Source organism: Primulina eburnea, chromosome 11 (genome assembly GCF_022965805.1).
Source record: "Primulina eburnea isolate SZY01 chromosome 11, ASM2296580v1, whole genome shotgun sequence".
In the NCBI taxonomy this organism is placed as follows: Eukaryota; Viridiplantae; Streptophyta; class Magnoliopsida; order Lamiales; family Gesneriaceae; genus Primulina; species Primulina eburnea.
Window position 1 is genome coordinate 40,666,374 of NC_133111.1, and position 13,603 is coordinate 40,679,976.

General features: G+C 35.8%; 1 protein-coding gene across 2 annotated transcripts; it reads left to right on the top strand.

The window, feature by feature from the left end:
• The first annotated feature begins 3,221 nt into the window (after positions 1-3,221).
• LOC140806079 (transcription factor MYB3-like) lies at positions 3,222-5,475 on the top strand. Of its 2 annotated transcripts, XM_073162542.1 has the most exons (4): positions 3,222-3,348; positions 3,414-3,565; positions 4,644-4,776; positions 5,018-5,475. In XM_073162542.1, the coding sequence occupies exons 2-4, from the start codon at positions 3,436-3,438 to the stop codon at positions 5,244-5,246; spliced, it is 492 nt and encodes a 163-aa protein (XP_073018643.1). In that variant the 5' UTR covers positions 3,222-3,348; positions 3,414-3,435; the 3' UTR covers positions 5,247-5,475. The 2 variants fall into 2 exon arrangements, with proteins under 2 accessions (XP_073018643.1, XP_073018642.1); XM_073162541.1 differs by having other exon boundaries at positions 3,281-3,565.
• The last annotated feature ends 8,128 nt before the right edge of the window (positions 5,476-13,603 follow it).

The following is a 13,603-nucleotide window of genomic DNA, read 5'->3' on the forward strand; positions in this document are numbered from 1 at the left end:
TAGTTTTGCCTCAACACAAGTTTCACATTTGTGTTGTTTATCAATTTGGAATGCAGGAATGCTTTTCATGTTAATTAATCTACGAATTGTATCATAATTAACTTGTCCAAGTCTACCATGCCATAAACAAGAAGACTCAAGCAAGTAAGAAAAAGTGTTAACTTTATTCATCACGGGCTTAATAGCTATTACATTTAGTTTGAACAAACCATTACAAACATAACATTTGCCAACAAACATTCCACTCTTAGACAAAACCACCTTATCTGACTCAAACACAATGCGGAAACCATGCTTGTTAAGAAGCGACCCGGACACCAAGTTCTTGCGGATGTCAGGTACATACAACACATTGTTCAAAGTCAGTTCTTTTCCCGATGTCATCTTTAGGACAACTTTTCCTTGACCCTTGATTTCAGAAGTGGCGGAATTTCTCATGAACAGCTTTTCCCCATTCTCAGATTCCTCAAGAGTTGCAAACATCTCCTTATCCGAGCAAACATGGCGAGTGGCACCCGTGTCGATCCACCACTCCTTTGGATTCGAACCCACCAGATTAACCTCTGATATTACAGCACAGAGATTCATGTTTGAAACCTCCTGAGAAATGTTCTCTACCACATTTGCCTCTCGGTTTCTCCTTGGCTTCTTACATTCCGATGCATTGTGATCCATGCCATCACAGTTATAGCATTTTCCCGAGAACTTCTTCTTTGAAACGCCTCCTTTGGGTCCCATGTTCAACTTTCTGTTGGAGGAGGAGAAGGTTCTCTTTTTCGAGCTTTGACCATGCTCGACAACATTTGCCTTAGCAGCAACAGGAGAGAACAATCTTCTTTCCGAACTCTTGTTTTCTTCCTCAATACGAAGTCGAACAATAAGCTCTTCAACATTCATCTCCTTTCGTTTGTGCTTCAAGTAATTCTTGAAATCCTTCCAAACTGGTGGTAGTTTCTCAACAATAGCAACCACTTGGAATGATTCGCTCAAAGTCATCCCCTCACCGTGAATCTCGTGAAGAATCACTTGTAATTCTTGAACTTGACTGATAACCGGCTTTGAATCCACCATTTTAAAGTCCAGAAAGCGACCAACAAGAAACTTCTTGGCCCCGGCATCCTCGGTTTTGTACTTTCTGTCAAGGGATTCCCCACAGCTCTTTAGCCGTTTTCTTTTCGCAAAACACGTTGTAGAGCGAATATGCCAATCCGTTTAGTACATAGTTTCGGCACAAGAAATCAGAATGATTCCATGCCTCAACCGCACTAACAGATTCAACATCTCCCTCACCCTCGTTGAGTTTAGGAGCATCCTCAGTGAGGAATCTAGCCATGTTCAGCATCGTCATGTAAAACAGCATCTTCTGCTGCCACCTTTTGAAGTCCACACCAGTGAACTTCTCGGGTTTTTCACCGTGACTTGCTGGAACAGTAACCGCAGCAGCACGTGGGGTACCAAGAGGGACAACTTGAGGATGGACAACATGAGCAGTTTCCTTTGCACACTGGATTCAGTAGCCATATCTGAAACAGCACGTAATGAGTAATCTGTTTTAAGATTGTTATACAAAATGTATATGCACAAACAGAAAGGTACACGAGAACATTGAACTATTATTGCGAACAAAAAAATAGCACAATGCTTAAAGTAACGTGCGAAAGAAGGGGAAATAATCATTCCATATGAAAGGGGAAAGGGGAAATAATCATTCCATAATGAAAGGGGAAATAATCATTCCATAATGGCCAACCTTTATTTTCGAAAATGTAACCTTTTTCTGCTAGATTGATTACATATTAGTACTACGTGACCCCATATTATATAACACTAAGCGGAAAGGGAAATTCTTTGTTGATCTAGTATCTTCACTAATTTTGGTTTTTGGCCTACTAATTTGTCGATTTTTTATTTCGATACCTTATCTTTTCAAATTCGGCTATTTTGTCAATTTTCTCCTGGATTTGCCAATTTTTGTTGGAAAAGACCGACGAGACGAAGACTGAAGCTGATGTGGCTAAAAATACAGGGATTTTTTGGTCCAATAACTTGTGTTTTTTTTGTTCAGGTCAACTAATTTTTCAATTGTTGATATTAGTACAATATTCCATAATGTTTTTTTTTGTCAAAAAAATGTTGATTAGATGGTAGCTAAAGCTAAAGTTACCAAAAATTTGTGGATTCCTAGGTTTTGAAATTAAAACAATTTATTTGGAAGCAACCTAACATAAAAAAGTGTGGAACAAATCAAACAAATTTATAAAGTTTTATGCATACCACCGTAATCTTTCAATGATGTGACACTCATATGTGATTTAACAATCATTAAATCAGCAATTTTTTGGCCAAAATTGAATATTTCAGCAGTAGAAGGACCGAAATAGTCGAAATTCAAAATTTATTGTGTCAAGACAAAAAACTGAAAATTTATTTGACCAAAATAAAAATAAAAGTGACAAATTACATGACCAAAAAAAATATTTTCCCTATTAAGTGAAGTCCCTAGTTGGCAAAAAAAAAAACACAAAAATGCCTATTGTTTAGACACATCATCTTCAGCCACTCTCTCGTCAACCTTTTCCAACGGAAATTGGACTCCGGAGATAGAATCGACCAAAAAAGCCGAATACGAAAAAATAATATACCGAAATCAAGACCGGCAATATACCGAAACCAAAAGTGGCAAATATATTGGATCAAAAAATTTATTCTCCCAAGAAAAAATGCAAAAAGAATAAAGATAGTGGACTAAAATTAAATCTAACAACATAGATGACAAATTGTGAAGGAACAAAAATATTAGATCAAAAATTACAACTTTTCCTTAATTGAATTTCAAATACACATTTCCACATGGCATAGTGCAATGTAAATTAACATATATTGTGCATTTATACTCATAAGTGTAACAATATTTGTTATCATATAAGGATATAACAAAATTTTTATTTGAAAGTGACATATACCGGGCCCGTACTTTATCTCCAAGAAAATTTTTAGTACAGGAAAAAAAATTCAATATTATCATTAATATATATATATATATATATATATATATATATATATATATATATATATATATATATATATATATTCTAGAATATTTTGAGTTCGATTTTGACGTGTGAAAATGGTTGGTGAGTGCACAAGAGACTTGGTCCACTACACTGTTGTTTGGCGATCAACACTCTCATTCAACCTACCAATTTGGGGGAATCCACCAGTCAATAAGTCAGCCTCCACATTCTTCTTTTAACTAGTCCATATCCACTGCCCTTCCTCTTCTTTGCATAAATACCAATGCCATTCCACTAGGGTTTGCTGCACCCAATACATAAATTTAGATTAGAGGTACACTAAACTTGATTTCTTGCTTCTGTAATAATATATAAACTTTAGTTCTTTCCATATTTCAGTTGTAGTAGTTGTCATCAAAGGATGAGGAAATGTTGTAAGAAACACAAGGAGATTAAAGAGTCCTCGTGGAGCGACCGAGAAGATAATAAGTTGACCGATTACATCAACGTTCATGGCGAAGGGCGTTGGAACAAAGTCCCCAAATCGGCAGGTTTTTTCTACTACTCATCCTGCTTTTTTAGCCTTCGTGAGATTATTCAAGCATGAAAAATTTGGCATGTTCATATTTTAATTTGTTGGAAATAAGTTGTTGATGCATTTTCTTTACCATATTTTTCTACTAAAGTAGGTCAAATGCATGCATGTTGATTTCTTAATTCTTATAATCTTGATTTTGGGCAGCATTTCATGTATTTAGATGAATAAAGCTGTTAGGAACCTCGGCTGTTTTCATACTTCCATAGGGAGATGGAGCCAAAAATTAGAGTGCATGGGGAGGAGGAACCTTAATGAATATACGGTTCAAATTCAAACATTTTATAAATTCGTGTTTAGTTTCAAACCAAATGACAAGTTTAAAAGTTGTTTTTCTTGCATACTTGAATTTTTCTAGTAAATAACTTTGCATCATAATAAGGTTCTTTCGATGATCAGAGACACAGCATCAGTTCTCCTCCATTCTTGATCTCACTTTCCTTTGGTGGTTCTCAGATTTCAATCTCTTGTTTCTCGAGCGATATTGAAAAATTCAGCACAGAGGGCACTTTAACTTTTATATGTTCAATCAATTGTTAACTTTACCGACACATAAAAAAATTAAAGTTCACAAATATATGTATTTATGATCTTTAGGACAGTACACTTTAATAGGGCACCTATGTTCAATTAATTGTTAACTGTACCGACACATTAAAAAATAAGTTAATACATTATCTTTCGGACATGGTTCAAGTAGAGCTTTGAATATTGATGTCTATTATCATTTTTGTTCTTAAATCTAAATTCTTGAAAGGCTAATTAGATTATATTGTTACTGAAGTTTCATTTATTTTACTTAAAAATATTCGTATAGTATGAAAACCTTTTTTTTTCCCCTGAAACAGTGTGACAAATGTATTTTGTAGTATTACATAAATCGCATTATTATATATTTTGCAAAACGCAAACACAACGTACAAGATAGATATAAAGTTTACTGCTACATTTAATACGTCAGCAGGATAGTTGATGGATTTAATACAATAGAATAGAATATTGATAACGAAAACGTTACAACTTTTATGTTGTAGGGCTGCACCGGTGTGGCAAATGCTGCAAACTGCGTTGGATGAACCACCTAAGGCCAAATATCAAGCGAGGTAGTTACTTCGGTGAAGATGAAGAAGACCTCGTTATTAGGCTCTACGCACTCCTCGGCAATCGGTACGTCGTCTAATTTTACAATGAATGGAAAAATTATAATTTCCGTCATGTAAGTTAGTATATTGTCTATGTTTTTTTGTCTGGTAAGTCGGTCAGAATTTGGTCTTACTCTGAGAAATTGGTAAGTGCCGATATGAAAAGGAGTAATATCAAAACGGGACGGAAAATCTTCTTCCCTTTTGTGCCGAAAAAATTAACCAGGACGTTAGCTATAACATAATATCGATTTCTTGATTGTTAGGTGGTCTCTGATTGCTGGGCGTTTGCCGGGTCGGACGGATGATGAAGTAAGGAATCATTGGCATTCACATACTAAGAAAAAGTTGATAAAAATGGGCGTCGACCCAAGTAAACATGGCTTGAAACTATGCCCTTTTACTACGTTCAGCTCATGTAATAAGACACCGGACCACCACGGAGATATGCAAGATGAATCATCTGGTTCGATAAACAACCTCGAGACCCGATGAGTAATACTTGCAGATCGGAGTGTCCCCACGAATTGAAATGGTGTCTAGTTCGAATAAATTGATTAATCTTGATCTATCGAATTCCTCAAGTAGACATAAATGTCGATGTATTTATTTGTTTACTTTGTGTGTTCGAGTCTTCGAGACATAGTTCAGTTCTTTCTTTGCTTTTTCGAAATATCGTCGAGCAGAAGATAGCATCCTTATAGTTACTGCTTCAATGAATGCATCAGAAGGGTATGTTATTGTAAATTTGTAATACTATGTTGCAAGATAAAGTAATGAATAATGCACATTATATTAAAAATATAACGTATCAAAATGATACATATTCACCATCATAATAAATATTGAATGGTTGAAGATTTTCTTCCTTTATGTTTTTTTTTTCTTTCCGATTTTGTTGTTTTACGTTGTCAAATTTCAGCCTTAATTTGTTATAATTTTTTTTGTAATTTTAGTTTTTTTTCCACATGGTATTTATGTGGTGCTGATGCATTGCCGGCATATCCATTGCAATATAATCACTTCGAATAAAATTGCAAAAGAAAGGACGAACATTGCCAAAACATAAATGAGACAAGACTAAGACTTATGGGGTGTATTCAACTTGGGAAATTTATGGACTTTTAATGACTTTTGTAGATTTTAAAAATTTAGAGGTATTCAATCAAGACTTTTGCATATTCTATAGAAGTCTTGTGGTATTCAAAATAGACTTTCATGGAGTTTTAAAAAGTCAAGTGGTATTCAACATTGACTTTTATAAACTCTATAAAATTCTATAGGTATTCAAATTTTCCATGGACTTTTAATAACTCCATGGAATTCATTGACATACAAACATTAAAGCCTAAGGTACAACTACAAATTGTAAAAAATTGTATTTGGTTCACTCCAAAGATTTGAATGGATTTTTAAAACTTCTAACTCATACACAAGCTATTTATTTTTCCCTCTGTCGCTTCACATCGCATCCCTTCCTATCTTCTCTCCTCTCATCTATTTCTATCATTCTCTCAAATTTTCGAAGTGTATCTCTATATATATTTTCATCTTTCCTTTTCAAAATTTTCATTTTTTGGCTGATTGTTCATTTAATATTTTTTTATTTTAATATAACGGGAAATTTTGAATTATAGAATTGATTTTGTGCTTTTTAATTTATGATTTATACAAATTAATGTAATATTCAATAATAATAAAAGATGATCAAAAAATGTTGCTTAATTCTTAGTAATTAAATAGTCTGGTAACAACCATGATTTTTTAAATTCATTTTAGTATTTTCAATTAATATGTAAGCTATAATATTTTTATACAAAATTATATTCACACAATAATAAATAATATTATTTTCACATGTATATTATCAATTTAAAAAGAAGGTTATATGTTAATCAATTGATGTATTTTAAAAAATTTACAAACATGCATATAAACCCACAAATATACACATGTAAGGATTAAGATTTAACTTTTAAATAAGTAAATTTATTTATTAATATAAATACTGAAAATAATTTCAAACTGAATATGTTATATATGTCAATTAATTATTGGTTCAAAGAAATCAATAAAAAAATCAAATGTTATAGTTAAGTACAAAATTTATAAAATTTTATAAAAAAAAGAAATCCACAAAAGTCTATAAAAATCTTGCAAAAAATTCTACATAAATCCACATAAATCTTTTTGTAAATCTGTGAGATTCTATAAAAGTCAATAAAAATTTATCAAATCCATAAAAGTCTATCATTTAAAAAAGTCATTGAAAGTCATCAAAACTCTGAATTGAATACACCCCACTTAATCTTTACCACACATAAATGAGACAAGAATAAAATTTACCACTTTTTCCAAATTTAATCAATCTAAATATAATATTATTTATTAATTTTTATTCCACATCCAACTTAAATACTTTACTAATCACGTGATTTTTTAATCACATCCAGCCTTATCCATCCGAGTAAACGGCCCCGTGAGTTTATCTAGGAATGAGAAACTAATTTAGATGATTGAAACCAAACAAAGGTCGACTTGTCAATGTCTGACCCCACCTTCAACCCACGGGCGCCAGCAGCCAGATAACTTTCAGATGGATGATAGTCAAGAGGTATACTGTTCGTCGGATATATGTATAAGTAAATTATGAGTGATGTGCTAAAAATTTTACGTACACTGGGCTCGGTCTGATGAGCTAAAATGTGACAATTTTTTTGGTAAATGCCCTGGCCGAGCTTCCCTTATTTCATTATCATCCGAGCGGAACATTTCTCTGGTCAATAATGTAAAAACCGGATTTTTCTCACATTTTATTAGATAATTGTAAGGAAATTTTAGCATCTGATTTTTTTATTGTATTAAAATAAGATGTATAGATTGGAGAATATTTATGTAGGAAATGTGGAGATACTCTTGGATAGACAATATTAAGTTAATTAACTTATGATTAAGCATGCAAATTTTCGAAATTGGGAAGGAGATATTGCAAGATTTGAGAGATATCATGCAAGGTTTAGGAGAATTGTTACATGGGCATGGTGATTTCAAATTTACTAGGATTTTTCCTAAATATGGTGGTGCCAAATTATTTGATATCATGCAAGATTGAGCCAAAGAATGGAAGCAAATCTTTTCCCCTCCCTTGCACCAATTTTCGAGCCAATCAAAGTGCTAGACTAGAGAATTAATAGCTCAATTTGGGAGAAAAATCATCAACCATGGAAGGCATAGTTGGAGTCAAATCTTATGGGATTTGGCACAAGTTTAGGCATTATTTGAGTGTCATATTTAACTCTCTCTCCCTCACCTATAAATACCACATCATTCACAGCCATTCAACACACAAATTTCGAAATCCTTGCGCTCAATTTTTGAGAATTCCAGCAGCTTTCCTAGCCGAAACTCTGCACAAAAATCGTCCAAGAAATCGAGCCGAAGCACTGTCCGAGCAAAAACAAGAAGCGGCCCAATTCCTGAAGCCAAGCACCTACGCCTTTAGCAATTAAAAATACTGTAAGTGGGCTGTTTTAAATGTTCAAATTTTCAGATTACGCATGTGTTCATTTTTTTTAAAATACGGTCGAGAACCGTCGTTCTGTCCATATGTTTTTTTCGAAATTTTGGTACGTCTACGTGTTGGCACTGTGAGGATATCCTGAAAATGGGTGGAATTCCAACATATGGCCTTTCACGGTGGAATAGAACCGTTTTATGGCTTCGTCCCTTAGAGGATTAAAAATTAAGGACTGATATCAGTAAACCATAGAAGGTGAAAAAATCGCAGTGTTGTTATGTTATGAATATGACGTTACGAAAAGCATGATGTATTATGTGTTGTTTCGAAAATAGAGTAAATATTTTTTTTGTGTTGTGCTCGATACGGCCCCACTTGCTGAGTATTCCTAAATACTCATCCCCCTTACTCTCCCCTCCCAGATAAATCCGAAGAACAAGTTGAGGAAAAGGATTCGGACCAGTTTTGGGGCTGGTGAAATTCGAGAATTCGAGATTTAGATTAAATTGAACTTTTAATTCAGTTTTACGTTTCCGCATTTAAACTCTGTTGTTTTTTAAGTTGTAAGACAATGCTATTTCGTTTGAATTATGATTTATAAATTGGTTTCGGTTTACACTGTGCTACAAGACTGGTTGTTTTCAATTGTGTGATTGTTAAACAACGTCGGTGTCAATCTCGAATCTCGGGGCGTGACAAATAATCTCCCGAGCTAAATTCCTGTGTGAACAAACAAACGTTAGGGAAGAGGATTTTGATGTAGCCTCTCCTATGCTTAAGTTAGTGCGAAGAGCAAAAATTAAGTGCGAGTATATAGCAAGCAAGTAATGAATGAATTAAAGTGACAGAGAATACATGGTATTTATAGAGGGGGCTATGTTTCTTGTATGGAAAGAACTTTTCTTTAGAAAGAACTTCAATATTGTAAGCACTCTGGTTATAACAAGACTGTGTTGACCTTACCTTATCTTATAAATTCGAATAGCATATCCTTGTTCTCTCGGGATTATTTCCTTATCGTGTAATATTTGTTCAAGAGTTTTATACAAATAGGACTTTACTCATCTTCATTCAGATATATATTCGGATCGGAGAGCTCTTAATCTGGATGCTCGGTAACCCTGTGCTCGGTTATTTAATAACAGTACTGTGCTCGAATGTTAAATTTTGTATTTAACATAGACTCGTCATTCTGATTAATGGGCTATAGCACTGATCGGGTTGGTTTAACTCGGATCCGGGTCGTTCATAATTATGGTGTATCAACGAGGTATATATATATATTTGGTTCAAAGCTGATGCATGGCCAAAATACAAGGACACGGTTGCTTGCGTTTGTAAAAGGTTATCAATCCTGGATGGAGACAGTAGGAGGATAGAGATGAAGTCAATATTTTATCGAAATAAAACGTTGAATATTATATAGTTATGAAAATGCAAAGAAGGAGATAGGCAGCAGCTTTATTATGAAAATTAATGGTGCAGTACTGGTGGTTAGAGTCTGTGTACACGATAATTCTTGTTGACATCGAGAGGTACTGCCAACTCTCGAACAGTAGAATTATAGCCGTGTTAAATGTAATGTTCAAACCCTTCTCAATCATCCCGGACTCCCGGTTTTGGATGCATTCTTAGACTTTTATAAGGTAATTTGTTTGCTGTTGTAGACGATTGTATCCCGGGCCACCATTCATTCTCCAGCAACCGCAGAAGTATTGAGAATTCGTAAAGCTCTCGGCTGGCTCAATGGTTTACATGTCCAGAATGTAATAGTAGAACCTGATCATATTCAACCAGTTATTGAAGCCTTCCATAATTCCAGTTCAGTGCCTTCCAGCTTTGGTTTGATTGTAGATGATTGTAACAATCTATCATTTGATTTACTTAATTATACTTTTGTAGTTGTGCATCAGTCAGCAAATCAGACAACTCGTATCTTAACCAAAGCTATTGGTCATGCGGGATGTGTTTTCCCCTTCGGCCTCTTATTGTCACGCCCCGAGACCGGGGTTAGTCGACACCGGCGTTGTCTCACAATCACATAATTGCAAAACAACAAGCCTCGTAGTAAATCAAAATAACCAGTCTTTTTCATAACCAATAATCGTCTTTACAATGCGATAGAAATAAAATGCGGAAGCGGAATACATGATGATAAAATTAAAGACAGAATAAATTCGACTGGTCTCAAATGGAGTTTTCTTCATTACCATCCCCAAAAGTGATCTTGCTCTTCACCCTCGATTTGTTCCTCGTTCTTATCTGGGTGGGAATGTAAGAGGTGAGTATTTTGGGGAAATACTCAGTAAATGGGGGCCGATCGAGCATAACAAATATCGAGGATATACATACGAATAATTTATCGAAATTTCAATATTAAGCATGTTGAATCAAATAATAACAAACTACGAATATAGCACTGAAAATCATCTCATTTTCTATGGTTTTACTGATCAGTCCCCTATATGTTACTCCTCTAAGGGGCGAGGCCAAAGGAACGGTTATTATAACCCACCGCATCAGGGCCTAAACAAAGCATATCAAAGTTCGGAATTTCCTTTACCATTTCTAAATCAAATCATTTCAGTGCATTTAAATAATTCAACATGCTCTCAAATATTATAACCGATAACGAATAGTTCAAGGGATTTTATACCGAGTGGAAATGAATAAATTATGCCGATCGAATTTTTAAAGTCGTATTTAAATTATTTCCTACATATATCATGTTCACAAAAATAAAAGGATTTATTGTGCCCAAATCTTTTATATAATACTATATATTTTCAAAAGTTTACCTTAAAACAATTAAATAATGAATCATATTTATCAATACTAATAATTACTTAAAATAATCATATTTGTGCAAATTTTTATAAAATAAATAAAAGAAACCCACTTACTGATTTTGGGAAATGCTTAAAACGTGAGGGAGTGTAGGAATTTGTGTGGTACTCGGACGACTCCTAGTCTCACTCTCGGGTGGCTCCACTCCAAGGAAGATGACCGCAAATTGAAGACTTTGTGGGGAGGATTTTTGGGGGTTTCGGACAACTTGCTGCTACACCATTCAAAGATGACAGAGAAGCTTTAGTGAATTAGTTGTGAGAGGGCTCTTACGGAAGCTAAGAAAATGGACAGAGATTGTCTTACTGGAAAGCTTCGGAAGTGGTGGAATCTAGACTTCACACCGCTGTGGCAACGCTTCGAACTTGGGCTGAATTCCGGCTTTGAGGATTGACAGAAAATGTTAACGGAACAATGGACGACAGCTTGTTCGAACCGCCGCGGAAATCTCGAGATTCTGGATGAAGCTTTGGTCGCTGGAAAATTTTCGGGAAAGGGCAAGGAGGTGATCGAAATTGCAAGCTCTATGTGGTGTGATCTCATTTCTGGTTGGACGCCACTTAAATAGGGCTGTATCACCCGGCTGAAGTGCCCATTCCATAATTCTCATTCCTTAGTTGCTGTGCTTGCCCGAGGATCTTGCTGCTTGATGAGGGAGTGATCTTGGCTTTCCTTAAGTTTGCAAGGAAAATCAGCCGCATGAAACTCCTCCAAGAATGGTGCCCCTACTTTCCTTCTCCAATATTGATGCACGGTCTTCACGGCTTTCACATTCTTCTCTCCTTATTGTAAGTTTCGTCCTCGAAACTTGGATTAACTTGTCCTTCGAAAAGGTAGGGATATTGGTCTCGCATTTTCTCTTTGAGTTCCCAAGTGGCTTCTCTTTCGGTATGATTAGACCATTGTACTTTGACATATGGAATTGTTCGTCTCCTTAGTACTTGGTCCTTGGTATCCACGATTCTGATCGGGACTTCCTTATAAGTAAGTCCTTCATTCAAGTTTCCCTCGACTAAGAGTGGTTCAGCTTCAAGGATGTGGCTTGGGTCTGAAACATATCTTCTTAGTTGTGAAACATGGAAGACATTATGGATTCTAGACATACTCGGTGGGAGTGCCAGTCTGTAAGCGAGTGTTCCCACTTTCTCCAGGATTTCAAAAGGTCCAACATATCTAGGGTTCAGTTTCCCGGGTTTGTTGAATCGAACCACACCTTTTATTGGTGATACTTTCAAGTATGCTTTATCTCCCGCTATGAATTCCACTGGTCTTCTTTTCAAATCAGCCCAACTTTTCTGTCGATCTTGTGCCACTTTAAGTCTCTCCTTGATTATAGCGATTTTATCCACTGTTTCTTGGATCAATTCGGGTCCAGTGATGGCCTTTTCTCCTACTTCATCCCAATATAGTGGTGACCGGCATTTTCGCCCATACAGAGCTTCATACGGCGCCATTCCGATGCTGCTATGATAACTATTGTTGTAAGCAAACTCAATCAAAGGCAAATGTTCACTCCAATTACCGCTAAAGTCTAGAGCACATGCTCTCAGCATGTCTTCTAAAGTTTGAATTGTCCTCTCTGTTTGGCCATCGGTCTGAGGATGATAGGCCGTACTGAGGGTGACATTAGTTCCCATGGCTTGTTGAAAACTCTTCCAAAAACGAGATACAAACCTCGGGTCTCTGTCTGACAATATGCTGGCTGGAACTCCATGTAATCGTACGATATTGTTCATGTACAATGTGGCTAGCTTGTCCAAATTATAGTTCATGCGGACTGGTAAGAAATGCGCAGATTTTGTGAGTCTATCTACGATTACCCAGATGCCATTATGGCTTTGTCTAGACTTTGGTAACCCGACCACAAAGTCCATGGAGATATGTTCCCATTTCCATTCTGGAATCTCTAGAGGTTGAAGAAGTCCTCCAGGTCTTTGGTGCTCTGCTTTGACCTGTTGGCACACAAGACATTTGGAAACAAATATCGCAACATCCTTTTTCATTCCACTCCACCAGAAATTCTTCTTTAGGTCTCTGTACATCTTGGTACTGCCAGGATGGACTGAAAACTTCGACTTATGTGCTTCTGACATTACTTCTTGTCGAAGGTGATCGATGTCCGGTACGCACAATCGTCCTTTCATCCAAAGGACTCCTTTGTCGTCGATCTGAGTATCTTGAGACTTTGCTTCTCTAGCTTGTTCCTTAAGTTTTACTAGAACTGGGTCTCGATCCTGGTTCAACTTGACGATTTCTCGCAGACATGGTTGAGCGGAGAGTGCAGCTAAGGTAACCTTACTCATATTCCTCCGACTCAAAGCATCAGCCACCTTGTTTGCCTTACCTGGATGGTAGTTTATAGTCAAGTCGTAATCCTTCAACAGCTCAATCCATCGTCTTTGCCTCATATTTAATTCCTTTTGGGTGAACAAGTATTTGAGGCTCTGGTGATCCGTGAAGATTTCGCACTTGGAGCCATAGAGATAAT